This window comes from Elephas maximus, chromosome 21, assembly GCF_024166365.1.
Source record: "Elephas maximus indicus isolate mEleMax1 chromosome 21, mEleMax1 primary haplotype, whole genome shotgun sequence".
Taxonomy (NCBI): domain Eukaryota; kingdom Metazoa; phylum Chordata; class Mammalia; order Proboscidea; family Elephantidae; genus Elephas; species Elephas maximus.
Genome location: NC_064839.1, coordinates 7499215 through 7516680, shown reverse-complemented (window position 1 = coordinate 7516680; position 17466 = coordinate 7499215). Strand labels below are relative to the sequence as shown.

At 41.0% G+C, this 17466-nt stretch overlaps 1 protein-coding gene across 2 annotated transcripts in view; it reads right to left on the bottom strand.

Moving 5' to 3' along the window:
* Window positions 1-17466, bottom strand: part of N4BP1 (NEDD4 binding protein 1) — a 69645-nt gene that overhangs the window by 18151 nt on the left and 34028 nt on the right. For both annotated transcript variants that reach the window (XM_049863927.1, XM_049863926.1), the window contains exon 2: window positions 86-1755. In XM_049863927.1, coding sequence (XP_049719884.1) covers window positions 86-1755 — 1670 coding nt within the window. The remainder of the gene's footprint in view (window positions 1-85; window positions 1756-17466) is intronic.

Below are 17466 nucleotides of genomic sequence, written 5' to 3'. Positions count from 1 at the left end.
GGTAGTTCCTATAAACACATGTCATTCTGAGACACTGGCTACAGCCCCATTTAAAATGATAAGGTAATGTGCAGAGTGGACTTACGTGATTGCGACGTTGCTCCCGTCTATAACGATGTGCTTCAAATCCACTCTCCCTGGCTCGTTTTTTAATTCCAGCTTGTAGGGGACTTTCAGAGTATCTCGAAACCTCTGAACCCCTGTAACTGAGGAATCAACGTGATCGGACGGTCCTGCCAGCCTCGCATCAGCAACCGAAGGTGGTGGCTGGGGCAGCCGCATGGGTGGAGAAAGGGCTGGACAGCTGGGCTTAGCCGGGGAGCTGCCACACCCTGAACGGCCCCCACAGGCAGATTTGGTGTTGTTTGGAAGGAAGGGCTCTGCCTGGGGCTGCAGAACTGGAATTCTGGGCTGATGACCTGAAGCTCCCCTTGAAACAAAACTGACCGCTTCTTTGGGGCTTGACGGGGTGACAGAGGGTGCAGGGCCATCAGTTTCAAGGTCTGCGTTACAAGTGTAGCTCTGGTTTGAACCCCAGGTTTGTTTCTGTTCTGTCGGCACTGTTCTGAAAGTATCAGTTTTGCAATTTGAGGTACATGGTTTTGATTCCACTTTGAACAGTAGCTGAGAAACTTTTTCTACTGTATTTTGCTGCGTCTGAGTCTGCGTCTTCTTTGGAGTGGAATCCACCGTAAGCTCACTTACGCTGCTGCAGACACCTTTGTTTTTGGTTTTGTTGGTCTCTGGGTGCAGAGCACCAGGTGAAACTTCTCTGTCTTCCTGGATCCTTTTGTTTTCTTTCTCAATCTCCTCTAAGAGCAGCAACGGTTCAGCAGATGGCCCAAATTCCCTAATGGCCTTTTCAACAATTTCCTGGGAATAGCCCATGGTTTTAAAAAAGTTTACGAGGATGTTGTATTCCATTTCCTCAGTAGTGTCTTTTCCATCTGGACTTAAATGTTCGGAATCAGGAGAACCAGACAGGTCAATGATTACACTGCTGGCTGATGTCTTACCGTCACGTAAAAGCTCCTCCTCTTGAACGTTTTCCAAAGAAAACTGCTTCTTGGTATGTCTTTCTTCAGAATCAGAAGATCTCCTTTTGTGACAAATTCTGTCTTTGGAAAGCGCCTCTTCATCTGGGGGGAGGCCGTTTACTGGAACAAAAAGTTCATCGGGCGAACTGGCAAAGATTGTGTCCATTTGTTTTGTAAGCTCAGAAACAGGAGTGCCAGCTTTATTTCTGGCATCTTCCTGCAAAACAATTTCATCTCTGGAAATATTCAGCCCCACTGCAGCATTCTGTGTAAACTCTGTTTGTTTAGAATCTCTCACTTCAGTAACACCATCATTTGCTGTTTCAAACAGATTCTCCTCACCCTGTGTGAGAGTCAAAAGTTCTTTTTTCAAGGAAGTGGGCAAAATCAACAAGTCCATGGTATAATTGTCTGCTCGGGCTTCAACGAATTGTTTAAATTCCCTTTTCACCTCTGATTCCTTGTGACTGCTGGGTAGGTTCTCATTATTCTCAAAGAGCTTTACAAACTGCTGAATGTGACTCCTCGCCATGACCACGGCCTCGGCACTCCCTCTGATGCCAACAAGACCAATGTCCAGAATGCAGAGGTCGGCACAGGTATCCTGAATCAAGCTCTTCAGAAACAGGCTCTGTGCCCCAACAAAAATGCAGTGCATGGCTTTGGGGTAACACTCTCTTTCTTCTAGTTCGGGTTCACAGATTCCTTTAATATATTCCTGTGAAGAGAGAGTAAGAAATTAGATCAATTTACAGAAGCTCCTTACAGCACATCACGTTACTCACGTACTCACAAATGTCAAGCGGATTTTACAAAAATCAAAAGCATGTTTGTAACTTTGGGAACAATGCCATGTTTTAAATAAAAGATTTAAAGTAAGTTGCTTAATTGTCTTCAGAGGAACTGAAACGTTTGTATCTAAATCTAACCACAGGTATTTGTAAATTCTCAATTCTGTACCTTGCAATGTGATCCTAAGGGTCTGCCCAGCTGCACAGTGGAGGATCACAAGACTAGGCTTACTTCTACGAAGGAGAAACACCTCTGCTGTGCCGTCCGTCCTTTATCGCTACTACGGCATCATTAAGAGACAAGCTATTAATCAAATCACCTACTTGAGAACGAGCCTTGGTTTTGCTTCGCTACTATTACCCTTGCTTTCCAAATAAAACAGATTGATTTCCCGAAGGCATTTACGAACAAGATTAACAATATACCCTATATAAGTTATGTCTGTTTTCTAAGAAAGACCAAACTGTGCTGATGGAGACCTAATATCAGCCAACGAAAACCCTGTATCACAACAGTTCAATCTAGTCGTGCATGGGGTTGCCACTGGGGCGCCAGCTCAAGGGCAGCGAACACCATCAAAGTATGAAGAACCACAAAACGCTGGACAGCTCTGCCATCCTCAAAGCTAAGGTAGGGTTTCCGATGAAATCTGGTATTGAAGGAGGCCTGAATGAGGTAAGAAGGGGAACTGGGTTCTTATAAGCAACCAGGTTGCTACTGAGGGCAGAATGCAAAGCAAGCAAGCACTGGCACGCCCCCCCCCCCGACCCCCACCCCATCCTCGCTGCCACCTCAAAACAAAACAACAGAACAGTGAAACATATTTGTGGAGTCAGGGTGCCCTGGCCTGAAATTCCAGCCATACAGCTTGTGCAACTTTGCTCAACCTAACTAACCCCTCTAAGCCAGTTTCTTCTCTGTACCAGAGATAAGGCTAGTGCAATCTTGGGGCTGTTGAGCGAATTCAATGAGATAATCAATATAAAGTCCTGGCAAGAGTGCCTTGCGCATACTATGTGCTTACTACATAGTAACAACACTGTTACCCCAATTATCAGGGAAAAATTTCTGGACAGACATTTGTGAGAAATGAGCTTGGTGATGCCTGATCTATATTTCAAACTAAAATCAGGCTGGCATGGCCAAAAAGGGTGCTATTTCGTCCAACTCAAAACAAGGCTTTGCAGGATGGCACCTACCATACACTATGTTGATGGCCACACTCTTCAGTTAGAATTTATATTCAAATATGCAAACACTTTCCTCATGCACCTACATTTTGGAACAACAAAATGCCTACGAGCACATGGAACACCAAAAACATGAAAATGCCACAGAGGAAGAGCTGGGTCTACGCAGCATGATACTCAGTCACGACTTCTTTAGGGTCTTGTATTCATTGCGTGCGTTGGTAGTGTCTGTAGGATCTGTGGTGAAGAACAGATCATTGGCGCTGGGCTGACAAGCCTGGTTTTTTCTTACAGCAGTTTGCCATTTCTGTAACGTAGTAACTGATTAAACACCAAGTACAGTCAGCAATCATCCTTTCTGGACGTGCAAGTAGAGAGCTAAATATCTATGCCAGTATCCATCCCTGAAGATGGTGGTGCGGTAGTTAAGAGCTATGGCCACTAGTCAAAAACTCGGCAATTTGAATCTACCACTCACTCCTTGGAAATCCTATTAGGGCAGTTCTCCTCTGTCCTATAGGGCACTGTGAGCTGGGATTGGCTTGACAGCAACGGGATTTATCCCGAAGATGTCAAAAGGCACAACATTTGGCTTTTGCTCCTGTCTGAATTTACGCTATATTTAGGTTGTCGCCTTAAGTTTATTTTTAACATTTCCAGGGAGCTGGAAAGATACTACAGAAAGTCCCGCATACTCTTCACCCTGTTTCTCCCATGGTTACATCTTACATAACAACATGATATCAAAACCAGGAAATTAACACTGACAGTGTGCGTGTATTTCTAACCCATTTTATCACATTGAGATTCCTCTAAGATACAGAACTAATCCATCGCCACAAAGACCTCCCTCCTGCTACCCCTTTTAGTCACAGCCACCCCACTTTCCCTACCCTCCCTAACCCCTGGGAATCACTAATCTGTTTTCATGTCTACAATTCTGTGATTTTAAGAATGTTCTATAAATGGGATCATACAGCTTGTGACTTTTGAGGCTGCCTTTTTTAAATTCAGCATAATGCCCTTGGGATCTATCCAAACTGCTGCCACGTATCAATAGTTCAGTCCTTGCTATCGCAGAGTAGTATCCCATGGTATGGAAGTACCAGTTTTTTAACCATTCATCTACTGAGGGACAGTTTGGTTGTTTCTAGTTTGGGACTATTATAAATACAGCTGCGAAGAACTACCAGGGAAGGGTTTTTATGTGGACTTAGGTTTTCGTTTCTCTGGGATAAATACCCAGGATTGCAACTGCTGGCTGATGTGGTGGTTAATTTTTCTAAGGAACTGTCAAACTACTTTCCAGAATGACTGGACCATTTTACATTCCCATCAGCAATGTGTAAGAAATCCAGTTTCTCTATGTCCTTGTCAGCATTTGGTATTTTCACTATCTTTTATTTATTTTACAGTTGTTCTAACAGGAACATAGTGTGTATCTCATCGTTGTCTGTTTACACTTCCCTGATGGCCAGTGATGACGAACATTTACCGTGCGCGATTCGCCATCCACACGCCCTCCTCCATCCTGTTGCTCTGTGTCCTTGTCAGCATTTGGTATTTTCACTATTATTTATTTATTTTATAGCTGTCCTAACAGAAATGTAGTGTGTGTCTCATCGTGGTCTCTGTTTCCATTTCCCTGATGGCCAGTGATGATAAACATTTACCGTGTGCTATCTACTGTCCATACACCCTCTTCCATGCAGGATCTGTTCATTTCTTTTGTTCATTTTCTAAGTGGTTTGCTTGTTTTTTACTGTTGAGTTTCAGAGTTCCTTATACATTCTAAATGAGTCCTTTATCAGATATGAGACTTACTAATATTTTCTCCCAGTCTGTAGCTTGTTCTTTCATTCTCTTAACAGGGTCTTTTGTAAGCAGAAGTTTTTAATTTTAAGCAAGACCAATTTATCTATTTTTTTTCTCTTAAGGCCAGTGCTTTTGGTGTCATGTCTAGGAATTCTTCACTAAGTTCTAGATCCTGAAGATTCTGTCCCAGATTATCTTCTGAAAGTTTTAGGGTTTTACATTTAAAATTATCCATTTTGAATTAATTTTTATATAATGCATAAGGTTGATGTTTTTGCTTATGGATATTCAACTACTCCAGTACTATTTCTTGAAAAGGCTATCATTTCTTCATTGACTTGCTTTTGCACCTTTGTCAAGAATCAGTGGGCTGTCCTGGTGTGGGGGTATTCCTGGGTTCACAGACAGTGCTGGAGATACTCATCTATGCCAATAAATTTGGAAAACAGCTACCTGGCCAACCAACTGAAAGAGATCCATATCTGTGCCCATTCCAAAGAAAGGTGATCCAAAAGAATGCGGAAATTATTAAATAATATCAATATCACACATAAGTAAAATTTTGCCAAAGATAATTCAAAAACACTTGCAGCAGTACATTGACAGGGAACAGCCAGAAATTCAAGCCAGATTCAGAAGAGGACATGGAATGAAACATCTCATTGCTGATATCAGATGGATCTTGGGTGAAAGCACAGAATACCAGAAAGATGTTTACCTGTATTTTACTGACTATGCAAAGGCAATCTAGTGTGTGGATCATAACAAATTTTTGATAACACTGCCAAGAATGGGAATTGCAGAACACTTCATTGTGCTCATGAAGAACCTGTACGTAGACCAAGAAGCAGTCGTTCAAACAGAATGTGATACTGCACGGTTTAAAGTCAGGAAAGGTGTGCATCAGAGTTGTATCCTTTCACCGTACATATTCAATCTGTATGCTGAGCAAATAATCCGAAAAGCTGGACTATATGAACAAGAACGGACAAAAGTGGGTTGGATTCCTCTACACCAACAAAGAGAACGTATATGATGAAATCAACAAATTAATACCATTTACAATATCCCCCAAGAAGATAAAATATTTAGGAATAAATCTAACCAGAGACATAAAAGACCTATACAAAGAAAACTACAAGACACTGCTGCAAGAAACCAAAAGAGACCTAGATAAGTGAAAAAATATACCTTGCTCCTGGATACGAAGACTGAACATTGTGAAAATGTCTATTCTACCCAAAGCAATCTACAGATACAATGCAATTGCAATCCAAACTCCAAAGGCATTTTTCAATGAGACGGACAAACAATTCACCAACTTCATACGGAAAGGGAAGAGGCCCCAGATAAATAAAACATTACTGAAAAAGAACAAAGTGGGAGGCCTCACACTACCTGATTTTAGAACTTACTATACCTCCACGGTAGTCAAAACAGCCTGGTACTGGTACAACAGATACACAGATCAATGGGACAGAATTAAGAATCCAGGCGTAAATTCATCCACGTATGAGCAGCTGATGTTGGCAAAGGCCCGAAGTCTGTTAACTGGGGAAAAGGCAGTCTCTTTAACGAATGGTGCTGGCGATACTAGATATCCATCTGAAAAAAATGGAACAGGAGCCACACCTCACATCGTGCAAAAAAACAAACTCCAAATGATCAAAGACCTAAATACAAAATCTAAAACGATAAAGATCATGGAAGAAAAAATAGGGACAACACTAGGAGTCCTAATACATAGCATAAAAAGAATACAATCCATAACTAACAATGAATAAACACCAGATGAGGAACTAGATAACTGGGAGCCCCTAAAAAGCAAACACTTATGCTAATCAAAAGACTTCACCAAGAGAGTGAAAAAGACAACCTACAGACTCGGGAAACAAATTTGGGCTACAACATATCTGATCAGAGTCTAATCTCTAAAATCTACAAGACACTGCAAAACCTCAACAACAAAAGGACAACTCAATTAAAAAATGGGCAAAGGGTATGAACAGGCACTTCACCAAAGAAGACATTCAGGCAGCTAACAGAAACATGAGGAAATGCTCACGATCATTAGCAATTAGAGAAATGCAAATCAAAACTACAATGAGATACCATCTCACCCCAACAAGGCTAGCACTAATTCAAAAAGCACAAAATAATACATGTTGGAAAAGTTGTGGAGAGACTGGAACATTTATAAACTACTTGTTGGAATATAAAATGGTACAATCACTCTGGAAATCGATTTGGAGCTTCCTTAAAAAGCTAAAAATAGAAATACCATACAATCCAGCAAACCTGCTCCTTGGAATATATCATAGAGATATAAGAGCCTTTACACGAACAGATAATATGCACACACATGTTCACTGCAGCACTATTTACTAGCAAAAAGATGGAAGCAACCAAGGTGCCCATCAACAGATGAACAGATAAGTTATGGTATATTCACACAAGGGAATACTACTGTTGTTGTTAGGTGCTGTTGAGTTGGTTCTGACTCATAGCGACCCCATGCACAATGGAATGAAACACTACCCGGTGCTGTGCCATCCTTACAATTGCTGTTATGCTTGAGATCATTGTTGCAGCCACTACGTCAATCCATTTCATTGAGGGTCTTCCTCTTTTCTGCTGACCCTGTACTTTGCCAAGCATGACATCCTTCTCCAGGGACTGATCCCTCCTGACAACACGTCCAAAGTACGTAAGACGCAGTATCGCCATCCTTGCTTCTAAGGAGCATTCTGATTGTACTTCTTCCAAGACAGATTTGTTTCTGCTTTTTGCAGTCCATGGTATATTCAATATTCTTTGCCAACACCACTATTCAAAGGCGTCAATTCTTCTTCCGTCTTCCTTATTCATTGTCCACCTTTCACATGCATATGATGTAATTGAAAATACCATGGCTTGGATCAGGTGCACCTTAGTCTTCAAGGTGACAACTTTTACTTTTCAACACTTCAAAGAGGTCCTTTGCAGCAGATGTGCCCAATGCAATGTGTCTTTTGATTCCCTGACTGCTGCTTCCATGGGGGTTGATTGTGGATCCAAGTAAAACGAAATCCTTGACAACTTCAATCTTTTCTCCGTTTATCATGATGTGGCTTATTGGTCCAGTTGTGAGGATTTTTGTTTTCTTTATGCTGAGGTGTAATCCATACTGAAGATTGTGGTCCTTGATCTTCATCAGTAAGTGCTTCAAGTCCTCTTCACTTTCAGCAAGCAAGGTTGTGTCATCTGCATAACGCAGGTTGTTAAAGAGTCTTCCTCCAATCCTGATGCCTTGTTCTTCTTCATACAGCCCAGCTTCTTGGATTATTTGCTCAGCATACAGACTGAATGGGTATGGTGAAAAGATACAACCCTGATGCACACCTTTCCTGACTTTAAACCATGAGGTATCCCCTTGTTCTGTCGAAACAACTGCCTCTTGACCTATGTACAGGTTCCTCAGGAACACAAAGAAGTGTACTGGAATTCCCATTGTTATCCATATTGAAACGTTATCCATAATTTGTTATAATCCACACAGTCGAATGCCTTTTCATAGTCCAAAAAAAAAAAAAAAAACACAGGTAAACATCCTTCTGGTATTCTCTGCTTTTAGCCAGGATCCATCTGACACCAGCAATGATATCCCTGGTTCCACGTCCTCTTCTGAATCCAGCCTGAATTTCTCACAGTTCCCTATTGATATACTGCTGCAACTGTTTTTTTAATTATCTTTGGCAGAATTTTACACATGTGTGATATTCTTGATACTGCTCGATAATTTCCACATTTCATTGGCTCACCTTTCTTTGGAACAGGCACAAATATCGATCTCTTCCAGTCAGTTGTCCTGGTAGCTGACTTCCAAATTTCCTGGCATAAATGATTGAGTGCTTCCAGTGCATTTGTAGACACGCTATAAAGGCTCATCAAATTATTCCCATGGACCTTTTCCCTTAGGAAACTACTTGAGGATGAAATTTGCCAAAAATATGGAAGATGGAGAGCCAAGATGGCGGAATAGACAGACGCTCCCAGCGAGCCCTCTTTACAACAAAGACCCGAAAAATTAAGTGAAATGAGTATGTTTGTGACAAGCTGGGAGCCCTGAGCATCAAAGGCAAGCTTAGACAACGAAATGAGGGGCAGGGGGAGGAAGAGACCGTTCAGAAGTGAAGAGGAGTTACTGGAACTGAATAGCGGGGAGCCCTCCGGCACCGTTCCCGGGGCGGCAGCGGGCTGATACTAGTGTTCGGCCGCAGTTTCCTCAGGGAGAAGCAGCCAGCCACACAGCCCACTCACACCTCTGGAACCTGAGGAGAACGGTGCTCTCGGCACAAGCTAAGTACTTGCGTGTATTTTACTGCACCCCCACCACCCCCAAGCCAGCTTCAGTGGCTGAATCCCTGGCCCTGAGATAGACCCTGGAGAGCACCTAGAGCCATCCCCCCAGCCTTGGGGAAGGACAAAAATTGCAACTGGGGGGAAAAGATAATTTGCTAGCTCCATTAACTGGGGGAGCTCAGGGCAGAAGCGGCTCCTGTACAGGCATAAACCATCTGTGGACCTTGAGCACCTTTCCCTTCTGCATGGACCTGTGTGGGCCTATTTTGGGAGAATAGGCCTTTGCTGGCAGACTCCAACCATTTCAGCTGTGTGGTGGACTGGTGGGTGTTTGACATTTGACATTGCTTTGCCTATTAAATAAGGTGCTCACCTACACAAATCAGGGACCTAAGGACTGGTAGCTCCACTCAGGTCACCCAGACATCTGCGACAGTGGTCCAAAGATAACTGGTACTTCCCAGTCCTTACAACCAAAAACTTTCGGTGCCCATGGTCCCTCTGCAGAACCCACCCACCAGCACGCTCTAGGGAACAGAGACACGTTTTCCTCAGAGACACGTGGGGGTTGGTTCTCAGCCCCCTGCCTTGTTCAGAGCATGACCCCCTGCTGCAATCAGATACCAGTATATATGCCAATCACCCCTGCCCCTCTAAGACTGTAGGACAGAGCCTGTACCACACGCTTGATGATCAGCTACCTGGAAACCTGAACTGAATTCATACAAGAAAACTGAATGGACTCCTAGACTGATATACCTGATAACAGCTCTAGCCAGCTGAGGACAGGACACCAGAGCTCCAAAGGCAAAAATAATCAAGCTAGCTCACTCGAGCAACCCATAGGGGTATACCAAAATAAAACAAAGGAAGCAGCTACGACACAGTAAGCAAGCATAAACTAATACAATAACTTATAGATGGCTCAGAGACAACAGTCAATATCAAGTCACATAAAGAAACAGACCATGATCACCTCAACAGGCTCTCAAAACAAAAAACCCAGGAATCTTCTAGATGAAAGTGCATTCCTGGAATTAACAGATGCAGAATACAAAAGTTTAATATACAGAACCCTTCAAGACATCAGGAAGGAAATGAGGCAATACGCAGAACAAGCCAAGGAACACACAGATAAAGCAACTGAAGAAATTAGAAAGATTATTCAGGAACATAATGAAAAGTTTAATAAGCTGGAAAAATCCACGGACAGCAATCAGAAACTCAGAAGATTAACAATAAAATGACAGAATTACACAACTCAATAGAATGTCAGAGGAGCAGAACTGAGCAAGTAGAAGCTAGAATGTCTGAACTCGAAAATAAATCACTTGGCACTAACATATTTGAAGAAAAATCAGATAAAAGAATTAAAAGAAATAAAGAAACCTTAAGAATCATGTGGGACTCTATCAAGAGAAATAACCTACGAGTGACTGGAGTACCAGAATAGGGAGGGGTAACAGAAAATACGGAGAGAATTGTTGAAGGTTTGTTGGCAGAAAACTTCCCTGATATTGTGAAAGATGAGAAGGTTATCTATCCAAGATGCTCATAGAACTCCACGTAAGGTAGATGTTAAAAGAAAGTGACCAAGACATATTATAATCAAACCTGCCAAAACCAAAGATAAAGAGACAATTATAAGAGCAGCGAGGGATAAATGAAAACTCACTTACAAAGCACAGCCAATAAGAATAAGCTCGGACTACTTGGCAGAAACTGTGCAGGCAAGAAGGCAATGGAATGACATATTTAAAAAATTGAAGGAAAAAAATTGCCTGCCAAGAATCATATATCCAGTAAAACTGTCTCTTCAATACGAAGGTGAAATTAAGACATTTCCAGATAAACGCAAGTTGAGGGAATTCGTAAAAAATGAACCAAAACTGTAAGAAATACTAAAGGGAGTTTTTGGTTAGAAAATCAACCCAAGACTAGAACACTGGGCAGAGCAACCAGAAGTCAACCCAGACAGAGAAATCCAAAAAAACAAACCAAGACTATAAAAAAAAAACCCCAAAACAGGGTAACAGCGATGTTATTATATAAAAGAAGACAATATTAAAATAATAAAGGCGGACTATGAAATGTAATCATACACCTTCCATACGGAGAGGAAGATACGGTGATACAAAGAAATAAAAGATAGTTTTAAATTTAGAAAAATAGGGGTAAATAATAAGGTAACCATAAAGGAGATAAACTATCCTACTCAACAAAATGAAATACAAGGGAAAAATACAGACTCAGCAGAAACAAAATCAACAACAACAAATATGAGGAAAGGACAATATCCATAAAGACAATCTACTCAGCACACAAAATCAAGTGGGAAAAAGAAACTGTCAACACACAAAAAGAGATCAAAATGATAGCAATGAATTCATACCTATCCATAATCACCCTGAATATAAATGGACTAAATGCACCAATAAAGAGACAAAGAGTGGCAGAATGGATTAAAAAACAAGATCTGTCTATATGCTGCCTACAAGAGACACACCTTAGACTTGGAAACACAAACTAAAGCTCAAAGGATGGAAAAACTATATCAAGCAAACAATCAAAAAAGAGCAGGAGTGGCAATATTAATTTCTGAAAAAATAGACTTTAAAGTAAAATCCATCAGAAAGGATAAGGAAGGACACTATACAATGATTAAAGGGACAATACACCAAGAAGATATAACCATATTAAATATTTATGCACCCAATAACAGGGCTGCAAGATAGATAAAACAAACTTCATCAGCACTGAAAAGTGAAATAGACAGCTCCACAATAACAGTAGGAGACTTCAACACACGACTTTCGGTGAAGGGCAGGACATCCAGAAAGAAGCTCAATAAAGACAGGGAAGATCTAAATGCCACAATCAACCAACTTGACCTCGTAGACATATACAGAACACTCCATCCAACAGCAACCAAGTATACTTTCTTTTCTAGTGCACATGGAACATTCTCTAGAAGAGACCATATATTAGGTCATAAAGCAAGCCTTAGCAGAATCCAAAACATTGAAATATTACAAAGCATCTTCTCTGACCATAAGTCCATAAAAGTGGAAATCAATAACAGGAAAAGCAGGGAAAAGAAATCAAACACTTGTAAACTGAACAATACCCTGCTCAAAAAAGACTGGATTATAGAAGACATTAAGGATGGAATAAAGAAATTCAGAAAATCCAGTGAGAATGAAAACACTTCCTATCAGAACCTTTGGGACACAGCAAAAGCTGTGCTGAGAGGCCAACTTACATCAATAAATGCACACATCCAAAAAGAAGAAAGGGTCCAAATCAAAGAATTATCCCTACAACTTGAACAAATAGGAAGAGAGCAACAAAAGAAACCCACAGGCACCAGAAGGAAACAAATAATAAAAATTAGAGCTGAACTAAATGAAACAGAAAACAGAAAAGCAATTGAAAGAATTATAAGACCAAAAGCTGGTTTTTTGAAAAAAATCAACAAAATCCATAAACCATTGGCCAAACTGACAAAAGAAAAACAGGAGAGGAGGCAAATAACCAAAATAAGAAATGAGATGGGCGATATTACAACAGACCCAACTGAAATTAAAAGAATCATATCAGATTACTATGAAAAACTGTAGTCCAACAAATTTGAAAACCTAGAAGAAATAGATGAATTCCTAGAAACACACTACCCACCTAAACTAACACAGAGGTAGAACAACTAAATAGACCCATAACAAAAGAAGAGATTGCAAAGGTTATCAAAAAACTCCCTCCCCAAAAAAGCCCTGGTCCGGACAGCTTCACTACAGAGTTCTACCAAACTTTCAGAGAAGAGTTAACACCGCTACTACTAAAGGTATTTCAGAGCATAGAAAAGGACGGAATACTACCAAACTCATTCTATGAAGCCACCATATCCTTGATACCAAAACCAGGTAAAGACACCACAAGAAAATTATGGACCTATGTCCCTCATGAATGTAGATGCAAAAATCCTCAACAAAATTCTAGCCAATAGAATTCAACAACATATCAAAAAAATAATTCACCATGACCAAGTGGGATTCACACCAGGTATGCAGGCATGGTTCAACATTAGAAAAACAATTAATGTAATCCACCACATAAATAAAACAGAAGAATTACATGATTTTATCAATTGACACAGACACTCATTCATGACAAAAACTCTCAGCAAAATAGGAATAGAAGGCAATTTCTCAACATAATAAAGGGCATTTATACAAAGCCAAGAGCCAACAGCATTGTAAATGGAGAGAGCCTGAAAACATTGCCATTGAGATCGGGAACCAGACAAGGATGCCCTTCATCACCACTCTTATTCAACATTGTGCTGGAAGTCCTAGCCAGAGCAATTAGGCTAGATAAAGAAATAATGGGCATCCAGATCGGCGAGGAAGAAGTGAAAGTATCTCTATTTGCAGATGACATGATCTTATACACAGAAAACCCTAAGGAATCCTCCAGAAAACTACTGAAACTAATAGAAGAGTTCAGCAGAGTATCGGGATACAAGACAAACATACAAAAATCAGTTGGATTTCTCTACACCAACAAAAGAACATCCAAGAGGAAATCACCAAATCAATGCCATTTACAGTAGCCCCCAAGAAGATAAAATACGTAGGAATAAATCTTACCAGAGATGTAAAAGACTTATACAAAGAAAACTACAGTACACCTCTGCAAGAAACCAAAAGAGACTTACGTAAGTGGAAGAACATACCTTGCTCATGGATAGAAAGACTTAAAATTATAAATATGTCTATTCTACCAAAAGCGATCTATACATTTAATGCAATTCTGATCCAAATCCCAACAACATTCTCTAATGAGATGGAGAAACAAATCACAATTTCATATGGAAGGGAAAGAGGCCCCGGAAAAATAAGGCATTACTGAAAAAGAAGAACAAAGTAGGAGGCCTTACTTTACCTGATTTCAGAACCTATTATACCCCCATAGTAGTCAAAAGAGCCTGGTACTGGTACAACAACAGATACATGGACCAATGGAACAGAATTGAGAATCCAGACGTAAATCCATCCATATATGAGCAGTTGATATTTGACAAAGGCCCCAAAACAGTTAGATGGGGAAAAGAGAGTCTTTATAACAAATGGTGCTGGCAAAACTGGATAATCATCTGTAAAAAAAATGAAACAAGACCCATACCTCACTCTATGCACAAAAACGAGCTCAAAATGGATCAAAGACCTAAATATAAAATCTAAAACGATAAAGACTATAGAAGAAAAAATAGGGACAACGTTAGAAGCCCTAATACATGGCATAAACAGTATACAAAACTATATAAAGAATGTAGAAGAAAAACTAGATAACTGGGAGCTCCTTAAAATCAAACACCCATGCTCATCCAAAGACTTCACCAAAACAGTAAAAAGATTACCTACAGACTGGGAAAAAGTTTTTAGCTATGATATTTCTGATCAGCACCTGATCTCTAGAATCTACATGATACTCCAAAAACTCACCTGCAAAAAGACAAATTGAACCCAATTAAAAAATGGAAAAAAGATATAATAGACACTTCACTAAAGAAGATATTCAGGTAGCTAACAGATAATGAGGAAATGGTCACGATCATTAGCCATTAGAGAAATGCAGATCAAAACTACAATGAGATTTCATCCCACTCCAACAAGGCTGGCATTAATCCAAAAAACAAAATAATAAACGTCAGAGAGGCTGTGGAGAGATTGGAACACTTCTACACTGCTGGTGGGAATGTCAAATGGTACAACCACTTTGGAAATCAATTTGGCGCTTCCTTAAAAAGCTAGGAATAGAACTACCATAGGATCCAGCAATACCACTCCTTGGAATATATCCTAGAGAAATAAGAGCCTTTACACGAACAGATACATGCACACCCATGTTTACTGCAGTACTGTTTATAATAGCAAAAACATGGAAGCAACCAAGGTGCCCATCAACGGATGAATGGATAAATAAATTATGGTATATTCACACAATGGAATACTATGCATTGATAAAGAACAGTGAGGAATCTGTGAAACATTTCATAACGTGGAGGAACCTGGAAGGCATTATGCTGAGTGAAATTAGTCAGCTGCAAAAGGACAAATATTGTATAAGACGACTATTACAAGAACTTGAGAAACAGTTTAACCTGAGAAGAAAACATTCCTTTGTGGTTACAAGAGGGGGGAGGGAGGGAGGGTGGGAGGGGGTATTCACTAATTACATAGTAGATAAGAACAACTTTAGGTGAAGGGAAAGACAGCACACAATACAGGGGAAGTCAGCACAACTGGACAAAAACAAAAGCAAAGAAGTTTCCTGAATAAACTGATTGCTTTGAAGGCCAGTGTAGCAGGGGCAGGGGTCTGGGGACCGTGGTTTCAGGGGACATCTAAGTCAATTGGCATAATAAAATCTATGAAGAAAATATTCTGCGTCCCACTTTGAAGAGTGGCGTCTGGGGTCTTAAACGCTAGCAAGCAGCCATCTAAGATGCATCAATTGGTCTCAACCCACCTGGATCAAAGGAGAATGAAGAACACCAAGGACACAAGGTAATTATGAGCCCAAGAAGCAGAAAGGGCCACATGAACCAGCGACTACATCATCCTGAGACCAGAAGAACTGGATGGTGCCCAGCAACAAGGGATGACTGCCCTGACAGGGAACACAATAGAGAACCCCTGAGGGAGCAGGAGAGCTGTGGGATGCAGACCCCAAATTCTCATAAAAAGACCAGGCTTAATGGTCTGACTGAGACTAGAAGGACCCCAGTGGTCATGGCCCCCAGACCTTCTGTTGGCCCAGGACGGGAACCATTTCCGAAGTCAACTATTCAGACTGGACAATGGGTTGGAGAGGGATGTTGGTGAGGAGTGAGCTTCTTGGATCAGGTGGATACTTGAGACTATGTTGGTATTTCCTGCCCGGAGGGGGTTAGAAACTGGCAAAATGGACGCAGAGAGTGGAGGGAGGGAGCGGGCCGTCACATTAGGGGGAGAGCAATTGGGAGTGTGTAGCAAGGTGTATATAAGTTTTTGTGTGAGAGAATGACTTGAGTTGTAAACTTTCACTTAAAGCACAATAAAAATTATTTTTTAAAAAAAGCCAGACACAAAAGAAAAAAAAAAAATTTGGTACCCCCAAATAAGTAATTATCCCCTGGGCTTTACAGACTCAATTTTTTTTTTTTCATTAATAATATACTCTCTAATGAACTACGGAGCACAATAAGTACTATACTCAAATTCAGGAGTGAACAATTAAATATACAGTGTTATTACATTTGGGGAGATGCTTGGCTGTCAGTTATATCGATATGGATTTTATAGGTTCAAATGCCTGTCATTTGCATTTGGCTTGTACATATAAACATTTTAAAGTTAGTCAAAAACCATCTACCATGTTCTGCAATGTTTTCATTCTGTTTTACTTAGAGTTTTAAGGAGAAGAAAAGGCGGGGGGGGCGGTTATCCATATAAAATAACTCCTCTTTCATGTGGCAAAAGAAATTTCTATTACGGCAGTCCCCAGGTTATGAACGAGATCGTTCCCAAGTGTGTCTTTAAGTCGAATTTTTAGGTTAAGTTGGAAAAGGTGTGCAGTGTAATTAATTACTTTTGTGTGTGACCTTTCTAGCCATGGTCTTGTAACTCCCACCCAGGTGACTGGACAGGACTGTGTGATAGGGTAATTGTTGCCTACCAAGGGGATTGGTCAGTTTTGCCTTAAAAGAGAGTCAATCCAGAGCACAGAGAAGAGCCCACCACCGCCAAGGAAGGCGAGACCCAGCAGCAGAGACCCAGCAGCAGGAGATGGTGCAGTGGGCTTCCCAGACCACCGAGAGAGAGAAAGCTGAGTGACTTTGGGCAGAGACTGAGGGCCAGAAAGAAGCGTGCCTGTGAGCACAGCTGGGAGGAGGCTGTCCTGATGGAAGAACTTGTTCCTGAGCCCAAATTGTAACTGTTACTTCCCTGATAAACCCCATAATTGTGAATAAGTTCTATGAGTTCTATTTCACCACTGTAAGGAATTATCCAATCCATCAGAGAAACAGAGTGCTGTGGGAGGGATGGCTAGTGTCAGAATTAGTAAAGGCAGCAGAGAGAGGAGGCTTCTCTGGCCTCCACCTCAAGGAGTCAGCCTTGTGCTGCTGATCTTGGTTCTCCTTCCACCTTGTGGGGTTGGAGGAGATCAGACACTGTCCCCAAGCCATTTATACAGGTGCATAGGTTCGTATTTAGCCTTACTTTAGTCGGAATCGACTCAACAGCAACGGG